This window comes from Octopus sinensis, linkage group LG3, assembly GCF_006345805.1.
Source record: "Octopus sinensis linkage group LG3, ASM634580v1, whole genome shotgun sequence".
Classification (NCBI taxonomy): Eukaryota; Metazoa; Mollusca; class Cephalopoda; order Octopoda; family Octopodidae; genus Octopus; species Octopus sinensis.
The window spans coordinates 109,004,173-109,031,292 of NC_042999.1; the positions used below are offsets into that span (position 1 = coordinate 109,004,173).

General features: G+C 31.2%; 1 protein-coding gene and 1 long non-coding RNA gene across 3 annotated transcripts in view; one reads left to right on the plus strand and one right to left on the minus strand.

Moving 5' to 3' along the window:
- Positions 1-19,808, plus strand: part of LOC118762536 (cyclin N-terminal domain-containing protein 1-like) — an 88,690-nt gene extending 68,882 nt beyond the window's left edge. For both annotated transcript variants that reach the window (XM_036501216.1, XM_036501217.1), the window contains exons 8-10: positions 6,657-6,750; positions 18,138-18,182; positions 19,715-19,808. In XM_036501216.1, the coding sequence (XP_036357109.1) occupies positions 6,657-6,749 (93 nt within the window). In that variant the 3' untranslated portion in view covers position 6,750; positions 18,138-18,182; positions 19,715-19,808. The remainder of the gene's footprint in view (positions 1-6,656; positions 6,751-18,137; positions 18,183-19,714) is intronic.
- LOC118762537 lies at positions 14,223-26,795 on the minus strand. The gene is made up of 3 exons (XR_004998292.1): positions 26,629-26,795; positions 17,479-17,481; positions 14,223-14,233 (listed from the first exon to the last, which is right to left on the minus strand). It is a non-coding gene; the product is annotated as an uncharacterized LOC118762537 (long non-coding RNA).
- Positions 26,796-27,120: the final 325 nt, after the last annotated feature.

Consider the following 27,120-nt stretch of genomic DNA (forward strand, 5'->3'; position numbering starts at 1 on the left):
TGATATTGATTAACTGTTAATAATATTTACTAACTGGCTACCTGTGTTGATAAGAAAGGAAGCTAGAAAATTTTAGAAATTGATTTTACTCTGGCCTTGACTTGTTGGGAGAATAACAAATTAATTTGAAAATATATATTCAAAGCATAATATAATTATAAGAGGTTATCATCTTCTGTTTTTAGACCACTAATAAAGGTAATTATTAGAAAATAGAAATGAATAAACTTTACCTAAAAGTTCTATTTGTGATTATACAAATCTGTGTAAAATTTACTTAAACCCAAATTACATGAAATAAATTAATCATCTTATATTCTGTTTCTATATTGTTACTATTGGCTTACCAAAAGAATAATAATTTGCAAAATTTTATTCAACTAATTATAGAGAGGTGAATATTCATGATTATTTGACATCAATACCTGTTTTAAATCATGAGCAGTGTAAGTAAAGTCAACTAACTATTACTGAAAAATGAAAAATGCTGGAGAAGGGTTGAGTGTCTTGTAAAAGCAATAGTAGGAGCAATTTTGCATGATCACCCATCCCAATATACCTGATTAACCCTTTCGTTACTGTATTTATTTTGAGATGCTCTGATTTTCTTTCAATTAGTTTAAATATAGCAAAGAATTTAGCAAAAATAACTTAGTTATCTTAAGCTAGTGTTCGGAACATTAATTGTGACTAAGGTTTGGTGGAAGATTTTAATTCAAAACTTATGAAAACAGTACATTTGTACTCAGAGCCACAGCCAGTTTCAGCCAGGTTGATAACAAAAGGGTTAACAAACAGCAATAACAAATGCATGAGTAATTTCACCCAAGTATACTACCACCTTAAAATATAAGTTAATTTTAGTAATTTGAATCCAGTTATATATAATTTTAAAGACATTTGTATATTCTTTTGTATGTTTCAGCCCTATGGCTGAGGCCATACTGGGTCACTGCCAGTAATTGTATATGTGTATGTGAGATAATCTAGCTAAGCTAGTTAGATAGATAGATAGACAGATACTTAAATTGATAGATTGATAAATAGACAAACAGATATATATTTATATATATATCATCATCATCATCATCATCGTTTAGCGTCCGCTTTCCATGCTAGCATGGGTTGGACGGTTCAACTGGGGTCTGGAAGCCAGAAGGCTGCACCAGGCCCAGTTTGATCTGGCAATGTTTCTACGGCTGGATGCCCTTCCTAACGCCAACTACTCCATGAGTTTAGTGGGTGCTTTTTACGTGCCACCGGCACAGGTGTCAGACGAGTCTGGCAAACAGCCACGAACGGATGGTGCTTTTTACGTGCCACCGGCACGGGGGCCAGGCGAGGCTGGCAACGGCCACGAACGGATGGTGCTTTTTACATGCCACCGGCACGAGGCCAGTCGGGGCAGCGCTTGCAACGGCCACAAACGGATGGTGTTTTTATGTGCCACCGGCACGAGGCCAGTCGGGGCGGCGCTGGCAACGACCACCTTCGGATGGTTCCCTTACGTGCCACCGGCACTGGTAACTTAGCTGCAATTTACATTGATCGATTTCGATTCTGATTCTCACTTGCCTCAACAGGTCTTCACAAGTAGAGTTTTGTGTCCCAAGAAGGGAAGGTATGCATAAGTGGGCTGGCTACATCCCATGTAGAAGGCCATGGGTTATGATCTCACTTGTCCTGCCGGGTCTTCTCACACACAGCCTACTACCAGAGGTCTCGGTCTCTAGTCATTTCCTCAGTGAGACCTAAAGTTCGAAGGTCGTGCTTCACCATCTTGTCCCAGGTTTTCCTGGGTCTGCCTCTTCCACAGGTTCCCTCAACTGCTAGGGTGTGGCACTTTTTCACACAACTATCTTCATCCATTCTCGCCACATGGCCATACCAGCGCAAACGTCTCTCTTGCACACCACAACTGATGCTTCTTAGCTCCAGCTTTTCTCTCAAGGTACTTACACTCTTTCGAGTATGAATACTGACATTACACATCCATCGGAGCATACTGGCTTCATTTCTTGCGAGCTTACGCATATCCTCAGCAGTCACGGCCCATGTTTCACTGCCATGTAGCATGGCTGTTCGTATACACGCGTCATACAGTCTGCCTTTTACTCTGAGCGAGAGGCCTTTTGTCACCAGCAGAGGTAAGAGCTCTCTGAACTTTGCCCATGCTATTCTTACTCTAGCAGTTACACTTTCAGCACACCCGCCCCCGCTGCTGACTTGGTCACCTAGGTAACGGAAGCTATCAACTATTTCTAGTTTTTCTCCCTGGAAAGTTTCAGTGTTTATTGTTCCTGAGCATCTGCCACATTCAAAAACCATCTTCCTAGTTAGCCTTCCTTTGACATTGCTGCACCTCTTATGTGTCCATAGCTTACACTTGGTGCATCTTATAGAGTTTCTACCTACACCTTTTCTACAGATCGAGCAGGGCCATCTACCTGAAGGCGTTTGTGATTTGTCTACCTTCCTACTGATTACGACTTTGGTTTTAGCTAGATTGACTCTGAGGCCCTTCGATTCTAATCCTTGCTTCCACACCTGAAACTTCTCCTCCAGTTCTGATAGTGACTCAGCAATTAGAGCAAGGTCATCAGCATAGAGGAGCACCCTAGGGCATCCTGTCTTGAATTCCTCTGTTATTGCCTGGAGGACTATGATAAATAGGAGGGGGCTGAGGACTGAGCCTTGGTGGACCCCTACCTCTACCTGGAATTCTTCACTGTACTCATTGCCAACCCTCACCTTACTAGCAGCGTCCCTGTACATGGCTCGCACAGCTCTCACTAACCATTCATCTATCCCTAGTTTCCTCATTGACCACCAGATAAGGGATCGGGGGACCCTGTCGAAGGCTTTCTCCATGTCAACAAAAGCCAAGTACAGGAGCTTATCTTTGGCTAGGTATTTCTCCTGCAGCTGCCTTACCAGGAATATAGCATCAGTGGTACTTTTCCCTGGCACGAACCCAAACTGCATCTTATCTAAACTAACTCTCTCTCTAATTAGTTGGGCTATGACCCTCTCCGTAACCTTCATCACCTGATTCAACAGCTTGATACCTCTGTAATTATTTGTATCTAGGGCGTCACCTTTACCTTTGTAGCAGTTGACTATTATGCTGCTACACCAGTCATTGGGTATGACTCCTTCGTGTATCACCTGATTAACTATACGGGTGACTAGACTATAGCCGACACTACCAGATATTTTGAGCATCTCTGCAGTGATTCCTGATGGGCCTGGGGCTTTCCCTGTCTTCATGCTTCTAATTGCCTTAACTACCAAGGAACTGTCAACTCGGATAGCTGGTCCCTCTGTTGGGTCAACATTCGGCAGACTCTCTTTATCCCATTCATTTTCTTTATTCAGCAACCTTTCATAGTGGCGTCTCCAAACCTCTCTCTTTGCATCCTCATTTAGCGCAAGTGAACCATCTTCCATGCGAACACACTTCTCTCCTGGCACATCACAATTCTCTCTCACACACTGTCTTGCAACGCGAAACACCTCCAGTCTTTGCTCCTCATGGCGCAGAACATTGGCAAATTTTTTCTTATCTGCTTCCCCTCTGGCTAGATAGACCTGTCTCCTAGCTTCCCTTTTGGCAGTCTGATACAATTCCCTGCTACCACCATTCTTCCAGTCCTTCCAAGTCTGTCTCTTTTCTCTAATAGCCCTGTCTACAACACTGTTCTACCACCACGTTACCTTGGGACGAGAGGGGACTATATATATATATATATATATATATATATATATATAATATATATATATATATATATATATTTCACTCATATTTTGAAATAGCCATTAGCTGCATCAATTTTAGTTTATAACAACTAGACTCAACAACATTCTTTAATAGAGTCTCAGTTTTTTATAAGGATAAAATATGTGTATCCAAATTTGTTATCTACTATCTCCTTCATCAAGTCCTCTGTAATAATAATAATTTTTGTTGTATACTACTTGCACTGAGGAGAACAGTCATATGTAATTAATTTAATTTAATCAAATTAATTTTAATTATTCTACTATGTTATGAACATGTTGATATCGCTGTTTGAAATGATTGTATGCTTGTATTAAAATTCTTTTAAATTTTAACATCTTCTCTTCTCCATCTTTTAACCTGCTTGTTGAGTCTCTATAGGCTACCTTTCCATAAATTCTCAAAACACACAAAATACATGTAATAATTTCATATTTGCAAAAATCTTACGCTAGTAAGCTACCAGCAAAATATGAAGAATCTTTGTTAGAAACTGCCCTTTGGAACCCTCCAAAGTAAAGGATGAGATATAATATAGGTGAAAAATTTGGGGGATGATTCCACGTGGTGGTAAATATAAAATGAGATTTGAGGTGAAAAAGCACAAAAATCTTATTTGTGTAGGTAAAGATTATTTAATCCATTACAATATGTACAGAGTTAACTGGTTTCACTTCAAAACTGGTCAACTCTGTATGTATTGTAATCGATTAAATAATTTTTACCTTCACAAACAAGAGTTCTATGCTTTTTCACCTTAAATCATATATATATATATATATATATATATATGTCCAACCCGTGCTAGCACGGCAAACGGACGTTAAATGATGATGATGATGATATATATATATACATGTGTGTGACATAGATGATATATATAATTACACACACACACATACATAGAGAGTGAGAGAGAGTGAGAGCAATGGAAGTGCCTTGGTCTGATACTGAACATAACATTGACAGTATTTTATGTTAAAATGTTTACTATCTATTTACTATCCTGAGTCATCTGCTACAAGACTTTATTATTGATTATTCACCCAACAAACTGAAAACAAAGATAACACTTAATCATTTCATCTAAATTAGCCGTTGGAAATTTTTTTTTTAGAAACACCATTTAGGGGTGCAAGGAAAAGAAGCTTTAGTAATGTAACTTACATGATGGGATTTACCAATCTCTCAGGAAATTCTTTCTGTTTTTGATAGGAAAATATTCATGAAAGAAGTTAGTCAAAGCATCTGCCTACAGCTGACATTTTCAGTAATAGATTTGTCTGGTATCAAAACACATTTTTTCAGTCTTCTATAAAATATTCTTTAAGTATTCTAAGGATTGGAATTAAAAGACACAAATATACTTTGTTGGGTGTAGTCATTTTAAATATAAACAGAACAAAGCCTATATAGCCCTACAATTACACTTTTTAATTGCACTTACAGTACATTTCAATTGAAACATTTAGTAGATATTTTGTGATGTGTATATTCAATACTTCTCACATATTTCTAATGGAAATTATTTTTCAAGTGTTATAAAACATAAAAGACTAGAAACTTCAAGAATGTGAAATGTTCTTATGATGCCAACATGATAAAAGACCGTAATTTTCATTGTTATCATCATAATGATACTAATTTTAGCATGTATTTTTCTATGCTTTGCATGGGTCTATGATACATCTCTTTCTATAATTTTGATCTTGTCATCTCTGCTCTTTTTCTACACTATTTAGCATTAAGTTATCAGTCATTTTCAGCAGTATGCATAATCTATTCACACTACATATCTAGACCAGTCCAGTCTTGTATCCTCCACAGAGGACCTAATATTTTTGATGCTAAACCAATTTCTCAAAACAATTAACATTCAGTTTTTCTGTTGATGATGTTAAAATATTTTCAAATGTATTACTTGGTACAATATCAATCTTAAAAAGTTTCCGCATGCAGCTGGTTTTACTATATCTTGAATTTAAAGATGAAACTTATTCAAAAGATTTTCTGAATGCTTTATTATTTATGAAATAAAGTTGAAACAGATGTTGCTTTTTATTCACATCAAAAACAATTCAGTATTTTGTAATTTACATGAAATTCATTTAAATTTTCTTTTCTAATAAACTTTTAGCTACATAATCCAAGACAGAATTTATTTGTATAAAGAACACTGTTACTTTCAATATATTCCTACAACTATGAATAAAGTAATAATTGTATTTTTCTAAAATGTGTAAAATTTAATACCTACAGTTTTACAAAAAATATCAGTTTTGAAATTAATAAAAAGAAAAAATAAGAAGATATTCTGAAATTTGACAAAGGCTCATTTCATTTTAATATTTTGCCTCAAGATATCATTACAAAATAAAAGGCTACTTTCTTATGCTGAAACAGGAATTTCATTAATCTTTGAAGTTTTTCTTGCTCTGAAAATAAGATATTGAAATATTCTATTAAAATTGAAAAACTGCTGAAAGGTAATCATTTCTATGAAGGTTTCAGTTGTTAAATAAAAAAGGTGTTTGTATCCATGTATTTTTTGTTGCTTATTTTTTTTACTATTTGTAAACTTGATATTAGCATATCCAAGATATGATGAGATTTTTCTTTTCAACATTATTTTCTTTTATTATTATTGATAGTCAACATTTGTAACAAGCTAGGTGTTATGATTTTAATCTGATGAGATTTATTTTAAGAAAATTCTTTTACATACATATTAGCTAAATAACTATGTTAAATATTTCAATATCCTAATCTCTGCAACAGTCAAGTCAGTTTAGAAATATAATAAATCTTATATTAATTAACAATTCAACATTTTAGAAGTTATTTTGATTATTTATTATTTTGTGTCTTATTTCAGATTATTGATAGATTGTGTATGATAACAAGTATTCCTATGGAAGATATAGTTGATTTTACAGTAATTCATTTACAGAGAATTTCCAAAGTATAAGGTAAAACTGAAATTAAACTATGAATTTCAAATCTTCCTTCAAAATTATTAGAAACAGCAGATAACATTGTTTAAGCATCTTCTTCATGTTATACAAACGGTTTCATTATATAATAAAAGTTGTTTTGCTTTTGTTTCACTCTGTATTTTTGTTTTTGTTCATTGTTTGTATAAAATTGTAAAGTGAAATTAAAAATTAAAATTTAATCAACTTTTAATATGGGTATAGACTTAAATTAAGGAACCTAAATATTTCTGTTTGTTTTTTGTATTTTACACATGAAGATGGAAGCCCAATTTTTTTTTTTACATTTATAACTATGTATTAAGTATAGATAAAATAGTGAAATAGATTAATGGAAAGAAATGTTTCTTGGACTGCTATTATAACAGGTGAATGAATCTGTTCTTTGGAAGGTGAAAAAAAGAATGATCATTCTTATAGATTAAGAAAATATCAGCAAGACAAAGATAATTGTAAACTCTCTTGACATTGTCCATGTGGTATATAAAAACACAACTTGGGTGGTGACAGTATAGTTTGAACTACATAATAGAACTACTCAGGAAAGATTTATACTTGATGAGTCAGAGACTTCTATCAGAATGAAATACTCATGTTTAAACAATTCAAAAGTGTAATAAATTAGTTTGCCATAAATAGATGGATCATTCTAATATTTTGGGCATTGCCCTTTGTGAAAGGGATTAATTTTCTGTTGATAACAAAATTGATGGATAGGAATTCTTCTTGTGACAAATAAATTTATGTCAATGTTTATAGTCACTAATTGCTGACAAACATCCCATTACTTTCCTCGGGTTTTACTGCTTTAGTTTAAGATTGGTGGTCCCTGAAAAAAGATTTCACATGGTAATATAGGTGATTATTTACGATTGCTAACTTTAGTATAAAAATGTTGAAGATAAGACTGATAAGTTAGTAGTTGCTAGTATTGAATTGTTGTTATGCTTATAGAAAAGACACATAGTTGACTGTTACATGTGTTCAAAGAAAAGAGAAAAGTGAGAAGCATTACTGTTTGCAAAATAAAGGCTGGAATGCTGCCTGGTTCCTATTTGTTGTGGATTTCAGCTTCTTTTATGATCACAAGTGTTTATGGTTGTAATTTTTGTGGAGCCTTTTTGATATGGAAAGGAAATGAATTGAAGTATCAAGGAATACTAAGCAGAGATATGTATGTGTGTGTAATAGTTTAGAGTTCAACAGTATTTAGGTTAATCAAATCCTCAATCATAAATGTAACAAAATAATTTAGTTTGTACAAATTGCTAAGAAGTTTTTGTTAATATGTTTTCAGTGGAGTAAGGACAGCATCTATGACTTCTAAGATTTTTGTGAGTTATGCTATCAAAATACAATACAAACACTTACAGGTTGATGCGTGCATCATAAATATGGGCAGGAAAGAAACCTCAGTGGATGCAATCTGGAGATTTATTGGGTCTGTGCAAGGTGAAATAGAATAAAGATGAAGGCTGAAGAAGTAGCAGGAATTAGGGTTAGGATTTGATGCTTATACAGCTTGGTAAACAAATGAGAAGCCACAATTAAAACAATAGGAGAAACAAAGAGAAGAAACTGTAAATTTGGAAGGTCAGGAGTTGTAGCATTGTTAATTAGTCAAATGATCATTTTTTTGCATCAGCTCCATATCCCCATAGTTTTATTATACAAGCAGTATTCCAAGGTTCATTACACCTGACCTTTGTAGCAATACAGCAGCTAAAGTATTTCTAGGCAATGTGCCAATCAGGTGTTTGTATGATTGTGTATAGAAGAATATATCAATCATTGAAACTCCAACTTAGTCTGATTTTCATGTTTTATTATTTCCAATTTTTACAATTTTCATAATTTTACAATAATCATCATCATCATCATTGTCATTTAACGTCCGCTTTCCATGCTGGCAGGGGTTGGACGGTTTGACTGAGGACTAGTGAGCTAGAAGGCTGCACCAGGCTCCAATCTGATCTGGCAAAGTTTCTACAGCTGGACGCCCTTCCTAACGCCAGCCACTCCGGGAGTATTGTGGGTGCACAATCATCAGTTTGTGTAGTGACAGTTGCATTCCACAATTGACAACTTGCACACAATTGTCAATAGTGGAACATGATTGTCACTACATAAACATGATGATTGCATAATGCATGAAAGTACTAGTTTAATTCAATATTGTAAAACTGTAAAAATTGGAAATAATAAAACATGAAAATCAGACTAAGTTGAAGTTTCATTGATTAATATATATATATATATATATATATATATATATATATATATATATATATATATATATATATATATATATATATTATATATATATATATATGCATGTATGTATGTATGTATATGTATATATATATATAAGTATGGTATTCTATATCTCTATTTGGTTGAGACTACCTGACCAAGTAAATAAATAGGAGATGGTGTATAATGACAATAGGAACATGATGATTGGTTAAAGTAATTGAGAATATGATCATGAAAAGTAATTGGGGTGGGTGTGATGGTGGTAGAGGTAAGAGTAATATGGTAGAATTATAGTGCAGGAGGGAGTAGTAGAAGAGAGGCAGTAAAGGCAGGTATTTGCATGTTACTGTGTATGAGACTGAAATAGACAGAAAGTAATAGAAATGATTGATAGTAAGAGAGAGTTTCTGATATCAACTATGATGAGTGGTCTAGAGGTTGAGAGAATGTTGGCTAGCAGCACAGAAAAGGTGATGGTACTATGTATCTGATACAAACAAATCTGATCTGATCCCACATATATAGGCGTCTTGATGAGAGGGAGATAGCATGATGAAGACTGGTGGAATACCCTCAGGTCCTATGCTATCCCTTCTTACATAGTGTGTGCACATACACATACATTCACACTTACACATGCATTAACACCTGAATATTTTGAATACTGACTCAAATCTTATTTTGCAATTGATAATTTTATTAAAAGAATGACCTGCATAATTACCTGCAATTGATTAGGAATTTACTATTTTGTGATATCTTCTCCTCTCATTTTATATTTACCAGATATATCCAGAAAGGCTGATGTTGTGTTTCATAGTGTGGGAAACGATCAAGTTTTGTGTTTGCTTAGTTGGCATTAAATAAGATCTGTGTTTTTATCATGGCTTGTGTATTAGAGAAATTGTTTTCCAAATTATTTTCTTTCTATACTATTTGATTTGTCTGATTTTCTGTTTCATTTCTCTCTAAGTGAATTTGAAGTTGTCTCTACTCTTAGATTATGTTAAACATGACATAGTGTAAGAGAACAAGTATGTGATTCAGTTAATAAACAACCAGCTGCTCTCTTTATATGTTATTATTGTAAACAAACCATATTAGTATTACAAAACAATCTGTAGTCTAACAGTGCTGAGGAATAATGCAATGCTTGTATCATGATTAATGAATATATCAAGGTGTAACCTATGGACATGGATTTGAATATATAGGTCACCAACTTTATTTTCTGATTTTTTGACTTGCACATGTCATCTGAAATATATACCACTAAATTCTTTTCAACAATATTCATATATAGGGCACATGGCCTAGAGGTTAGGGTGTTGCACTCATGATTGCAAGATTATGGTTTCAGTTCCTAGACTGGGTAGTGCGTTGTCTTCATGAGCAAAACACTTCATCTCACTTTGCTCTGCGATGACTTTGACACCTGATGTTTGGTACACTGTGCATCTGTTCAGGCAACATCAATTTGATGGAGGGAGTCATCAGATGTATGGCACATACATTTGATCACTATAAACATATCATTTGTGCAGGCTGTTCAGCAAAAGCTGAACACTCATGCCTTTTTCGATGGGAGCATCCATTATCTGTTATATACGTTTGTAGTACCAGTTATTTTTTCCTCTCCCTTGAACCACTCCCTTTTAAAATCCAGACCTCATTCTGAACATCATCCCTTCCCAATTTATCTTTCACTAATCAATCCCTCTCTCTGCCTCCAGTTATCACTATCCTTCCTTCTCTGAACTACATGTATCTCCTCTATAGCAAGACACCTGTAAGGCATTTGTATCTGTCTTTCTTATCAGCTTTCATATAAAGCCCTCTTTCTCACAACTATATATATGTGTGTGTGTATGTGTATATATGCGTATATATTTGGCGAAAAATGTGAGTGAAGATGTGTATGTTTTCATAGTGACGTATAAGTACGCACGTGGGTTCACGAGCAGAATTATAATACAGTAATTTCCCTTTATATAACGGTATTTTTTCATAGCGTTTTTTCAGATGGCCAGATAACCGAAGAGTTGGTGTTGTGGATTTCCACTTCGACATCTGAAACTCAGAGTTTTATCTTGACTATTGAGTAAATGTAACATATTATTATTATATATATATATATATATACACACACACACATTATATACGTTTTTAGTACCAGTTACTTTTTCCTCTCTCTTGAACCTCAGTTGAGGGGTCTTCTTCTTTGTTTTGTGAGTTACTTGGCAATCCCATGATCTGTTGTCATTGAAAAAAGCATTCAGTATACTATATAATGTGGTTGGTGTTAGGAAGGCTATCCAGCTATAGAAACTATACCAAAACAGACATTGGAGCTCAGCACAATCCTCTAACTCATTGGATCCTTTTAAAGTGTCCAACTCATACCAGCATGAAAGATGGATGTTAAATGATAATGATAATGATGATGATACTTTCAATTAGTAAATTATTTATGGTTTTTTCTTTCCTTTTTTCTTAGTTTTCTTTCTTTTCAAATGTTCTTTTTCTCCAATGTATCACTGTTAATAGTGATTTTTTTCACAATTGTGATTATTTTATAAAATCTTTTTCATGTTTTATTTTGCAAAACCTAATTATATTTCATATAAATCTATGCTGCATTATTTGCTACTCTTTACATTATTTAGGAGGAGGCATCACTTATCAGGTTTATTGTATTTTTATTTATTGCAAATCTGATTTATATTCTAAGAGGGTAAAGTAAAAACATTTGAAATACAGTTCCTGTATCAAATATATGAAATATCCAATGCTGCTTATTTATTAGCTAGATGAATTCTTGTAACATCTTTATTTTGAGGTAGCTATCAGATATACCTGAATGTATAGAATGGTTTTGGCTGTAAATTAAGAGTAACTTCAAGTGACTGCCTGAGTGAAAAAAAAAAATTGAAGATAAATATTAACTTATGTTATCTTAAACATTCAGTAATAGTTAAGTTTTACTTGCTGGAAGATCATCCACAAGGTATTAGCATACTTCTTCTTTGGAATAATGTTCAAACTTTATAGTATAGTGTGACATTTTAACTCAGTTGAATTTTTCAATCTATGAAGTTATTAAAAGTGATTTAAAATTTTTTCAATTAGATATTTTATTGATGATATATTGTCTTCTGAATCAAACAATGCTATAATACACTTACTGAATCAGATATTTATTTTTGTTTTTTAAACTAAGTTTTTCTGTTTTTAAGAAAAGTATTCCACATCTAATGTAGGGTTTGTGGAAAGAATATTTATGTAATGCAAATATTTATAAGAAATTTAAACATGGATAAAGAATCAAGATATGTTCTAAAATAATAAAATGAGATGTAGAAAGTTTCTTTTAAGTGAATATTTTTGGAAAATAAGACAATCTTTCCATTACACTTACTGATTTATTTTAAAAAGTTAATCTAAAATACATTTGCCAAGACACAAAAAGAACATCGAGCAAATGTGTTTTTGTAATATAAAGAAATATATTCAAGATAAAAGATAAAATTTTGATACATAAAAATTTATATACAAGTAGGTAAAAAATGTTTGAAGGCATTAGAATTAAAGTAAAAAGAAAAAGTGCAAATGTCTATTCTCTCAATAATTTCAAAATTACTTCAGTGTATTTCAGTTTTGATTGCTTGTAAAAATAGAAGTTACAAATATTCTCTTCTTGTTAACATTGTTAATTCCCTACTTCCTGCTTAAAATTTAACCAGAAGAAATGATATCTTTAAAAATGAATTTTTAAAAAGTATTCTTTGTTAGATATCAATTATTAGTGATTGACTCACAATTAATATTTCTTCAATAATACTGATATATTTTTTGACATAGAAATAAGTGAATAAAAATAGAAAGTGTTGGCGATTTCTATATTAAAATCTGTGGAATTATATATCTAAAACATATTAGACTGGCCAAAAGATGTTAAATACCTATTCTAATATATACTTAAAAAATATTCATATATTTGGTATTAAAATTCTAGAAATTCTTAATGTTAATAATAATTTGAAATTTTGTTAATAAAAATTTAATTCCATGTTTCTGGTCATTTAATTTCTATCTGAATAGAATGTAACTTAATCTTTTTATTAGAAATTATATGAGTTAATGTCTTCATAGATGCAATATTTGCAGATTTTATAAAATCCATTTTATAAAATTTAAAGAATTTTTATATATCTCTGTTGGAACAGAAAGTGTATGACTAACTGTAAAAGATATAGAAATCATATTTCTACAAGCTTCAGTGATAAAAATAAAATGAAGAGAAATTATATTAGTCTAAAATGATGTCAGTGGGATATGAAGTAAATCTATTCCCTTCTAGTAGATCTGATTGCATATTTTTTCATTTGAATAAGAAAATGATATGGATTTAGAATGTTCAGGTTAGTTGTTAATTTATTAAAATAATTCAACAGAAAACACTTTTTTTTTTCATTTTATAAATACCTGAATAAGTATTTCACTGGGTACATCAAATATAGCATTCACTTGTGCACATGTTTGTGTGTGTGCATGTATGTATGTGTGTGTGCATGTATGTGTGTGTGTGTGTGTATGTGAGTGTGTAAAATTTAGGTAGGCGAACAGAATAGAGAGAAAGAAATAAAATAGATAACGGATTCAGTGCTTATGAAGGCAAATTCATATTTTCAAATGGTGTTATATCAAATATGCATTACTTAAAATACTATTATTTGTTTTCTTAAACAATAGATTTTAAAGCTAATTTTCTTTCTGCTAACCATTTGACCATATGATGTAAGCTACAGCTGAGAATCATAAAATGTTTCAAGTTTCATAAGATATGCATATATACATGTATGTCCATATATAAGTGTGTATGTAAAATGAGTTGTACTATATATGTTTTAGGTATTTGAGAATTAATAATATGACTGTGTTCCAAAGAGTTTTTATTGTAGCTTATACTGCCAGTTAAATACTATACTCAATAAAACATAAAATACTCACCACAGTATAAAGTAACTTTGGCAAACCTTGGAGAAGGAGCATTTGTAGTAGAGAAAGCTTGCATAATGTTCTTCCCTTACAGTATTTGAAAAAAGATAGTAACATCTTTTATCATGTGGTGAATAAATTGATGTTTCTACATACAATAGTAATATAATAGTAATTTTTCACCCAAGATTTTCTAACTTAGGAACTTGATTTTTATGATATCAGCTAGTGTTTATAACTATTTTGTTTGTGCATGTTCCAGTATTTTGAGTATGTTTCACTTAATATCAAGATTTTCAATGTCAAGCCTAATATAGTGTTGTCTTCATGTTTTTTTCTGTCATTTTATGTTTAAAGTCTGAATTAATGAATTATCATATCAGGTGTTATGTAATGCCACTAATCACCTTACCATTGCTATCATAGTTTGTATATAAGACTATGGTTGTCATAAAAATTCAGCTGCTGCATTTTGTCTGTTGTTTTCTATTTTTTTAAGAGCTAGGTGAATTTTCTGTATACCTCTAACTATTATTTTCCTTTAGTTAATGTCTGAAATAATAACAAGAATTTTAATACTGGCTTGTAAATACACATTTTACATGCTTACTTTTTCATTCTTTTACTTTGTAAAGCCTATCATAGAAGACTCTCTCTTACACAACATAATCCTAACAAAGTTTACATATTAAGAAGAATATATAATCTTATTTCAGACAATGTTCTTTATTACACCAAATGTAATTTGTTTCAAAAGTATTTTATAGGAACAGATATATCAAAATAACAAATAATTAGTTAATTTTGTAATTTGTAACTATGTGAGTTCTTAACATAAGATATAACAAACTATTTCTAAAATTTTAACAACTAAAAATATAGTAAGTTATTGATGTTAGTGTTTGTTTTCAATAATTAATTACTGATTATGTAATTTTCTGTATACCTGTTATGGATTGAAGTACTCCATAGTAATTACATGTATTTTCTATTCTATAGTGATTTAAGTGCAACACTTGTTTTTCATCAATGTTCAATAACTTGTTAACTTGATTTTCCATTATCAAGTTGTTCAAAATATTTTAAGAACTTCAAAATTTTAAACTTTCCTTTCATGCACCTTTAAGTAGAAATACAAGAGCAATTTTTATTGTCTTCTCTCATTATATTCTTTTTAAATAGTAATCTATTTGACTGAAGGATAATTGATTGCAAGGACCAAATGAATCAATTTACAAAAGCAACACAACTTGATCTAGAAAAAATTTGTATGAGTGAAAACAGAATAATGCATTCATTTGTTTTATTAGGGTCAAATATGGATATAGAAAGGACAATCACAACCTCGAGTAGATCTCCCATTTTAAAAATGTGCACTTTAAATATTAAAATAAAAAACAAACATATAAAAAATATAAATGGTATTATATTTTCATAAAATAGATTTTATTAATGCATAATCAGAAACTATCAAATGATTTTTCCTAATTGAAATTTATTCAAATAATAGTTGCATTTCTATTTCAATCAACATTTATAACTTTTATCTCCTAATTTAACATTTATATGAAATTTTTATCAAAGAATACAATAACATTACATAAACAACACATCAGGATAAAATAAAATGTATAATGTCTATTTCTTAAAATTTTGGAGAGTAAATCTTAAATAAAATAAAAGCATGAATTTATTTAAAAAATTAACATATTTCAATTTGAACATACACAACTTTTTATGCACTTATATTGCACAAATGATGATTATATAAGCATGTTGTTTAAGGATGAAAAAAAGCATTAAAATGGATTGTACCAATTATACTACCCATATCTGTGCTAACTTTTGTTAGTACAGATATAGGTAGTATAACTTTAATTTATGGGTAGATAACGTTAATTCTATTTAGGGCAAATATATGAATATTTTATTCATATTCTTCAATGACCTTTAGTAATAGTTCTGTAATCTATTATTTTGTTGTTGTTGAAAGCAAATGTGTTTATATAGTTTTGAATGCACTTCAAACAACCATAATATTACAATAAAAAATATTCATGTCTCTTATCCTTATGGTACAGGACATTAGCAAATCTTTTGTTTCTGTCTAAAGTAAACTTTAAATCTAACTTTTTGTCTTTTTCTCCCTGATATTGTTTCTTGTTAACACTTTTTTACATTCCTTTCTGGCCTGTCACTTTACTATTATGTTGTGTGCTATCTGGCTCCAATCAAAGAACTGGTTTGCCTGATATGGTTGGTACTAGAAAAAAGAAATAACCATTTCTCTTTTTTGCTTTATCTTTCTATCTTTTCTTATCTATCAGAGTGAGCTTCATAGTTTTGCTAACTAGCAGTTATTCTCTTTGGAAGGCTATTTAAACTCCCACACACTTCTCCTTGTTGAAATTTGTGTTAATTTTCTATCTGATCTTGCTTATTTCTCATCTATGATAGGAGACACATTCCTAAGCAGAGATACAGCATGTTCTATAGATTATTTCTGTTTTCCTGGTCATGATGCAGTGGCATTGGGCAGCATTTTACAATTGTTTTTTTTTTCTGCTGGTATAAGTTACATGAGTCTCATCACTTGCTGTAGTGCACATCATCTGTCACATGCAGTAGCAGAAAAAGTGGGTCCATTTTATGTTACTGGTTCTTGAGAGGTTGTCCCATGTAGGAGGACTAGATAGTTTCCTTTACCTTGTATCAGTTTTTGTTCAGAGTTAACCATTTTATCATGCTACCAGCATAATAAAATGGTTATTCCATGTGGAAGAACTAATGAGTCTTCTCTTCTCAGTATTGGTTCTTAATCTCATATAGGTGTGTGTGTGTGTGCATGTCTGTGCACATGCATGTGGTGTGTGTGTAATGCATGCAATGTATGTGCATGCATGCATGCAATTGACAAAGATGGGATTTCTTTTTATGTTGCTATTAACTAACAGAGTAAGCTAGGTGCATTTAACATGTCTTATTCACTATTTATTGGATCCAAAGAGGTTTCTCTTTCCAACATCAGGGATTGTTTGAACTATCCATTTTCGTTTGTTGCAGTAAAAATTCACAAAAAATAGATCATGTCTTTCCTAGATGAGCACAATTATTGACACAAAGGCTAGGTGGAACCTATTTAGATATTACTACTGTTGCACATATTCTAACTACATCCAGAAAAGAATCTCTCAATTGCTTGGCATAAAGTTACATACAGAAACATTCTAGCTTCTAGTTGAAGAGTATGAAGTTTCCTCTTTCTGTTTTTTTCTACCACTACTATAATGGCCTTTGCATCTTGGAGTTGGATGGGCTCATGTTACCTTCATTTAGGCATTCCTAATCCACTTATCTCTCCTTCTCTCAGCACTATTGTGTCAAACACCTTGTGCCCTGCACTAATCCCTATGCTTAGACATTCTCCCTAGAATGTCTGCCATCTGGGACTCCCTCTTTTTCATGTCTTTCCTACAGGTGTTGATTTGCATGGCATTAATCTTACTCATCTTAGAGAGCATATGAAGGCCATGAAAACTACCTCTTCCTCTCGAATCTTCAAGTAAAAAAAAAATATTTCTTGTTTAGAAGCAAAGTATCACACAAATGGATATGGGACAGGAAATTGTTAATCAAGAGCTATAGACTGTAATAATTGTCATTAAATGATGATTAAGCTCTTGACATTGTGTAATCTTTAAATACTGATATTGTTTGACAATAAAATAAAATGAAGCAAAACAGCTTCACTACATTTCACATTATGTTCTTTTTATATCCAAAATACAAACATCAAGAATTACCAAAAAATATTTACATGAAGTTATGATTAACCCTTTCATTACCAACCTGGCTGAAACCAGCTCTGGCTCTGAGTTCAAATGTCTTGTTTCCATAAGTTTTGAATTAAAATCTTCCACCAAACCTTAGTCAGAATTTATGTTCCTAACACTAGCTTAATGATAACTAAGTTATTTTACTGAATTCTTTGTTATATTTAAAGTAATTGCAAGAAACACAGAGCATCTCAAAATAAATACAGTAACGAAAGGGTTAAGTATATGATAAAATAAATGATAGGGCTAGAGACCTTTGTTGTTATGTTACAGGCATTGAATAGACCAAGTTAGCTTGATTACAACTGTGGCATTAAGGTAAGTAGTGAAACATTTGCAAGTTATTCATTCAACTACTACACAATATATACTGTTTTGTTTTAAAGCATCATACTTCCCATGTCCATCTGAAATTGGTCAGTCATGTTTGGTAATGGACTATAAACACTGCTCCACCTTACCAGACTAAGTAATAAATATGTCAGAAAATTATGATTGGGTTGAATTGAAAAAAGAAACAGAGTTCAACTCATTCCAGCTCTTATGCTCAGTAAAGGCTGACTGGAGCTTCAAAATAACAACCCTTGCAGAATGATGATATAAATTAAAACTTTCAAGTTCCTTTATAACATTACATACAATTTAAATGTTCAGAAATTTCAAGAAATTTAACTTTAAAACAAAACATTAGTGCATTAACCAATTCAAAAAATATTGTATAGATAAAAATGGTAATGATTATGAAAAAATACAAAATATGGATTGAAAACGATGGAAATAATTATAATTTTCAATAGCATTCTTTTGTTATTTTAATAAGAAAAAATTTTTAAGTCCAAAATTTCTGAAAATAAATATAGTACTAGAATAATAAATATAAAATAGATCTTAAATTTTATAAAAATTGAAGTAAAAGTAATCACTATAGTATTTTTCATTTCTTTTAGATAAACAGTTTCATACTAAATTTTTATTGAAAGTTTCATCTGAAGATAAAATACTTTTTTTATAAATCTAAATTCTATTAATTTAAAAGATGCATACATTATTTCTGAAACTAAATAAGCAAAGTCACTAAAATATGTTGTAATTAATCAGACTATTTTTTAAAGATGTGAATAGATTTGCAACATTTTTAATACCAATGTACGAATGAATTCTTAATTTCTTCTATCACTGCATGCCCTAGGTACATTATGATAAAGCTTTCTCACCTTTGCACTGTGAAAGAATAGAGAATGTTATAAACTGTCACACTTTTTAAGCGTAATCAATCTTAAAAAGGGTTTTAAAAAAACTTATAAAGAAATCAGCACTTAACATTAAATAACTGAGCACGTACGATAACACATCTATGACATGCTCATGTAATAATTACATATAATTTTCTGTTTAGATAACATTTCAATGTAACTGACTTAAAACAAATTGTGAAGAAGAAATCTATTTCATGAATATTCAGTGTTATTATTTATATCTTTGGATTTCATTATATTTCGAGATAAATGGACATTTTGGAGCATTTCTGTCAGCTATTATTACAATCTGCAAATATGGAACCAGTAATGCATTTTTAATAACGTCTGCAAAAAGATTCCATCATGCATTATGCTATGAATAATTTGAATTCAAAATCTATAGTTAATTTAAGTTATCTCACAAACATATGTTTAAAACCTGCAAAACGAAAACAGGAATACAAATATAAGTACTAACTATACTTTCTTTCAAATTATTTTCTATAAAAATGAGCTAAAAAAATATTTTTACTTAAATTTAAGTTTTAGCATTTGTTATTGACAATGATAAACAATTTTTCTCTAAGTTTGCTTTCTTTTGTTTTATTTCAGAATTTATTCTCATTAAATTAATGATTATCTAAGTCTTCAATTAATTGAAAATATAATTTGTTGAACATTTGAAAATTGAAATATTATCAAGTGATACTGGTATTTATAAGTTTAAAAAAAAATTTTCTTAGAAATTCCTATACTTGGAAAATTATTACCACAGCATTTAAAAAGGTATATATTAAAGGTTTTATTTGAAATGCTATAAAACTGTTTCTTAGTTTTCCAATAAACCTTAAAAAAAAAACCTTTGAATCAAACAGTATTTTGCATTTAATGAAATTTGTATATTGCTTTTACATATGAAGTCAAATTCGAATGAATTATTATCATCTTTGAATTACTCATTTAATAAAAGAATTAGTCATGATTTTATTAAGTACCTATCATTTGCGATAAGAATCTGAATTTAAAAGTTTATTAAACTTTGCAGCATATTGAATTCAGAATGTAAAAGTCTTCTTTAATTTCACTCTTCTACAATATAATCTTGGTGAGTTCAAATATAAATTACTTAGGGGTAAACTCCTTGTACTTGTTGAGTACAATCTAAGTTGTAGTAAAGAGTAATAAAAAACTCATTCAACATAATAGTTGATAATCTCAATTTACAACAAAAAATAGGAAAATTAATGTACATATTTAAATTAAGAACACAATGCATACATTTTTCTGTCACATTCAGTGGCTAACTTATTGAATAAATATTTACAACTGCTAAAAGTCAAAGAAGCTAAACAGTATGATGAGTAAAGGATAGGTTTTTGGTATTGTATATCATTAATAAACTGACAATAGAACTGTGAAGTGGCGCTTAAATTTTAAGTAAAACCTGTTCTAAACCATTAAATTATTTTCAAACCTAACAAAACCATACTATAACTTATATTACATTAAATAATATATTTTCTCTAATTCCATGAATATGTATGTTATTCTTCATTGAGCACTCCAGCTGTGTAATTTAACACCTGGTTACTATTGCTAGCTCATTCTTTTATTGTTTTAAGTTGACATTTTCTGTAATTCAGCTCTTGACTAAAGGAAAATTCATTACATTTTAAACTTATAGTTAACTAATGCATGTTGGGTTAGGTATTTTGCTGTTCTTGGTTGATAAATTTAATCTTCTCACCTTGGATTTTTTTAGTAAGCTTGTGGGCCAGGTCTCCAGTCTAAGTATAACTTTCTCCCTTCTTCCCACCTGTCTTAGAAAATGTAAGGGCACTGCTCTTACTCCTTTTACTGATTCATCTGAAACTTTAAAAGGATAACTACAGAATTGGTGCCACTATTATAATATTTCTTCATTCATGGTATCTTACACAATACTGTATCAGTGTTTATGAAAAAAACTATTGTCAGAGATGATGTCTAGAAACCTATAACAAATTTCTTTTAAGTTTTATTTCTTCCGTGTAGTTTTTTAATTCTTTAGTTTATTTTATTTCTTGTGGCTAAGGCCATACTGGAGAATTGACTTCATACTGGAACACAGCTATAAGAATTTTTGTAGTATTCTTATATTTATTTTTTTCCAAAAATTTCAATGAAATAGTAAAATTATTGTATTTTTTAACCAACTTTAATTCTTGAATTCTTGAATATTTATTATGTCTGTTAAAGAATAACTGTATGATTTCTTGATATTTTATGATATAAAAAAAGAGTTACAAATAAAAAAGGACATTTTAGTAGATAAGGAATGTATGGCATTATAGTTATTACAAATAATAACATAAGAGAAAAAATACATCAATTCACATTTACTTCATTTTCTTTATTCTTTGATATAATGAAAATTCTATTTTTGCTTAAGGAGTTGATAAGAAAAAGTGAGTTATTAGAACAGAATAATTAGTGGAAAGATTCCATGAGTCTTTCCCCAATTATGAATCAAGATCACATTTCAGTATCATCTTTGGACAGCAAAGTATAATTTGAGATGAATACTGAAGGTTATCAGTACAATATGACATGAATCTAATAAAGACAAAATTAAATGTGAAAAGTTGAAGAACCTGCTTCTGTAGGAATATACCCTAATTGAGAACTTGTCTCAAAAATTCAGATTAGCAGTATCCTGATCCTAAAAACAGCTACATGAATAATATCTAATAAAGATATTTAGGTGACCAAACAGATGACAGATATTTAGTTAGAATACATTGCTATTATCTTGTAGTTTTCTGAAAATGAGCTGCAAAGCATCAGTTATGATTTAAAGTTTCTTAAGAAATTTGGAAGAACTAACAATATGTTATTGTATATCTAGGAAGGTATGTATATATTATGTAGACTATTGCAATCAATGTCAAAAGATAAAATTACTAAAACACTGAATTACAATATTCTTAACATTGTACTAAAAATGTGAATTAGGCTTTAATTTTCAATTCAATAGTATTACATTGTAAGAATAGAATATTGTTGAGTGTGGATAATTTTTACAATTCATCTTTTAATCTCTTAATCCAATTTTTTGTTTTTAGAACAGAAACATGAATACATTTTAAATAGGTATTAGGTTTCTGCTATTTCATTAACATCTATCAATTTTATTTACAGCATTAATTAGTCAATTATATAACAATAAAAGCTTCAATAACATTTTCTATAGTGATTTATTAATTGTGATTAGAAATCAATAATTTTCTTTATTTTTTATTCAGTTGCATTTTCTATTATTTTTTACAAGTTTATTATAGTATAACAAGTATTTATTATTTCATTTTATTTTAACCCTAATTAACACTGTATTTTCACAACCAGATGTTATTAAAGAGCAGTTTGGAAATTTTAAATGAAAAATCATATTATTTTGATTAATTAAGAATATGAAAATGTATTTTTCTATAGAACTCTTGTATCATTATCCTGTCAAAGGAACTTTTTGATATGAGAAGAGTTGTGTATTATTAATAATGCTATTGTTTTGGATCTGCTGCTATAATTCATGTAATTAATTCAATTTATATCTTAAACACTTTTTAAATATTTATAAGCATTACTTTAAAATAGATCCATATCAAACAGCCCACTACACAAAATTGATATATCAATGCTTTGCTATTTTCTTTTAGTATTACATACATTTAAATCATAAAAGTTTATACAAAGGGCTAAGGAAATGATAAATGAATTAGCCTATTCATGTAATGCATGAATATAGAATCTATATTCTCTTCAAACCATTTGTCTCACATGGACACTAGTAACAAGAACTTCCAGGTACTTTGGCTCAAAGTCCCTGTTTATCCACTCTTCTAAATTCTTTTTTACTGCTTATGAAACTTCAGCCACTAGAGGCAATTCCCTTATCTATCTCACCTCTCGCTGAAGTGACTACCTTGATGACTTCAGTATATGCAAGCTTTCTTAGTCCACAAATATCCTGAACTGTCTGCATTAATTAGTATCCTTATGTAAATTATAAACCAAAACAATGCCTACATTTCTTTAATCCATTCTTTTCCCATCAGATCCTCTGATCATTGTCTATTAATATATTGTGCAGCAACACCAGGATGGACCTTATCTGATGACATTTCTCTTAGACATTAGATGCAATTTGAGAGAGATTTTTCTGTCATAGTGAGTTCTCAGAGAATCCATTTTTGTTGGTGGATAAACTCAGGTTACAAAATCAATTAAGTGAGATAACTATCACTATTATTACTATTATCATTGTTGTTGCTTTTATCTTTTACCTTCTGTAGACACAGTAACAGTGTTGTTGTTATCAGCAGTGTTATTGTTGTTCCTTTATGAGTTTTTAGCTGGTATTGTTTTGTCTCTGGCTAGCCACAGAAAAAATGTGGAGTGGGATTGGCAGATTGTAGTTATTGTTTCTTTTTGTGCTGTTGATTTTGTTGTTTTTGTGTTTGAGTTACCTTTTGTAGCCATAGTGAAGGGACTGGCTTTGCTGTTATCATTACATGGGACAGCAGCAGTAGCAGTAGCAGCAGCAACAGTAGTAGTAGTAGTAGTAGTAGTAGTAGTAGTAGTAGTAGTAGTAGTATGGATGGTTAATTAGCAGACAGTCTGGTTAGCATATGTGACTACAACTCTCCTCAGTATTTCAACTAGTCAATTTGGGCTTTTTGAAAAGTTCAAGAGAAACAAAAGAAAACAATCATCTGGAAATATATGGAAAATATATGTGAACGCTGCACCTTTTACTTGATCTTACAGAAACTAATGATGACATTGCATATTGTTATTGTTATTACCATCATTACTATCATTATTATCACTATTAAAGAAAACTGCATGTTTACATATGTGGTGGTATGAACCTATTATTTCAATCATTAATTCCATGTAATTATCAAAAGTAGCATGTAAAATAAAAGTCGTATTACCAGATTTTTGTGCATCTAACATCATTTCTGCCAGGTTTTTGTGATGTTATCTAATTAATTTTTCCTGTTTTGGCGAGCTATGCTTGTGCACAATGCTTAGTGATGTTTCATCTGTCTTTATGTTTTGAGTTCAAGTTCTGCTGAAGCTGACTTTGCCGTTCATTCTTTCAGCATTGATAAAATAAATACCAGTTGGGCACTTGGGTTTATGTAATCAACTTATGTCCTCTCTTGATGTTGCTGGTATGGGTGCTATTAAGTGGCATGGGTACTTTTTACATGGCATATACTTATATGGCCTGTGTGTGTGTGTGTGTGCATGTATATATGCCTTATATATATATATGTATATATATATATATATATATATATATATATATATATATATGTATATACAAAATAATATTATTATGGAGGCAACACAGGTGAAGTCTAAAAGAACATAATTGAAATATGCATCCAAAACTTATATGAATACATATATTCTCCCTAAAATGGAAATAAAATTCCAAAATACACAAATATATATAAATAGACAATATCCATGCAATGCATAAAACACGACTGAATTTAAGAAAATATTATTTGTAAGTACATTTAAAATCGCACATTGTATGAGGAAATTAAAAATTTAACTTGAAAGGATTAAGTATTAAAAAGACATATTAAAATCAACGAAAGAAAAACTATAAACAACACATCTACGGGCTGTTTCAGAGATGTGCCAAGGAATATGACATATTTCATATTATTAATCGTGGCACTCCCCTCATCAGGATGTTACACACAAAGATCATAAATACATCTACATACCAGTGCCGGTCAACTGTCAGCGGCAATGTAAGATCTTAAATTCAATCGTGTTTTATGCATTGCATTGATATTGTCTATTTATATATATATATTTGTGTATTTTGGAATTTTTTCCACTTTTTTAGAGAATATATGTATTTATATAAGTTTTGGATGCATATTTCAATTATGTTCTTTTAGACTTTGCCTGTGTTGCCTCCATAATAATATTATTTCAATTAAAGCTCACAGCGAGCACTACATTTTCCTTCTGTGAGTTATTGTTAATAACAAGCTCTAATTAAACTATATATATTATATATATATATATAATATGGTTTTTGTATTTGATGGGTTTCTTTCAGTTTCCATCAACTGCATTCACTTACAAGGCTTTGGTCAGCCTGGAGCTATAGTAGAAGACACTTGCCCAAGGTACCACACAGTAGGACTGCATCTGAAGCCATGAAGTTGGGAAGCGAATGTCTTCACCACATAGTTTTATAGTTTCCTATATGTTTTTTTTTATTTCTTCATTCTTATATGTATTCATTTAGTAAAACACAGTAAAATTTAAATTCTGTTGCATTGATGGTTGTTTGTTAAAATAAAATCTTCCATGCAATGATCCATATTAGTTTGCTGATGATTCCTAAAGCAGTGAGCTGGCAAAATCATTAGCATGCTGGGTAAGGTGCTTAGCTGCATTTTCTCCATTTTCAGGTTCTAAGCTCAAATTCTGCTGAGGTCAACTTAGCCTGTCATCCTTTTGGGGTTGATAAAATAACTATCAGCTGAACACTGGGGTCAATGCAATCAACTTATCTCCCTGCCACCCAAAATTGCTGGCTTTATGCCAAAATTTGAAATAAATGTATTGATGATTCCTTTATTTTGATATTAAGGGCCATTCAGAATACCTGTGTTGTTAGAAGCTTGCTTCCCAACCACATGGTTCCATGTTCAGATCCACTGTGTGGCATCTTGGGCAAGTATCTGCTACTATAGCCTCAGGCCAATAAAAGCCCTGTGAGTGGATTTGGTAGAGGGAAACAAAAAGAGACCAAAAGAATGAGTCCTGGGATTGATTTGTTTGACTAAAGGTGGTGTTCTAGCATGGCCACAGTCAAATGATTGAAACAAGTAAAAGAATTAAAGAATAAAAGAATAACAACCAAGGTCAATTGTGGTTAGTTGAGTTTTTAAATGTATGCCTTATCTTCACCTCTCTCTATCTCTCCTTTACTCCTACCTCCTCACCATAGCCTTCACCTACTTCCCCACTACATTTATATATATCTGTTAAATTCCCCTGACTCCTGTCCCCCATCTCATTGACAGTCACAGGCTCAGGGATTCCAGAATAGCTGGTATATGTCCCCGCCATATATACTGCCAACCATTCTGACTACCCAGGCATTTCAACTAGGTACACTTGGACAATTGATCAGGATTGCTTTTATATTGTGCTGTTTTGAAACATTTGATAGTTTTGAAACAATTGATACTTTTCTAAACTATATGAATGCACGCATGCACGCACACACGCACACACACGTATATAAATAATTGAGATTCAGTTGAATTAGGTACTTAAGTAGCAGCACCAAATCAGTCCAATACTATCTGTACAGCTCGAAGTAAGGTGAATAAAATCAAAATAATCAACAGGATATCAAGAAGTGATGCAGTACGTCTGTTTCAAGCGGCTCCATTTAATTGAACAATGCAATCGTTACATCAATTTAAATGCAGAACTTTACAAGCTATGAACCTAGTGGGTTTCATGCCTTTCTTGGAAGCGTAGCCTATTCTTAGCCACAATAGAAACAACATGGATTTCTTCCATCTTCTTGCTCTATTAAAGTATTTGAGAAAAACTATACTAATGTGTCCAACTGATTAAAATTCTATTTATTTGTGCAGCTGATGATAGGTCTGCATTTAAATTGATGTAATGATTGCATTGTTCAATTAAATGGAGCCACTTGAAACAGTCGTACTGCATCACCTCTTGATATCATGTTGCTTATTTTGATTGTCATTGCCACTACCACCTGACTGGCCCCCATGCCGGTGGCACATAAAAGCACCCACTACATTCTCGGAGTGGTCGGCGTTAGGAAGGGCATCCAGCTGTAGAAACTCTGCCAGATCAAGACTGGAGCCTGGTGCAGCCATCTGGTTCGCCAGCCCTCAGTCAAACCGTCCAACCCATGCTAGCATGGAAAGCGGACATTAAACGATGAT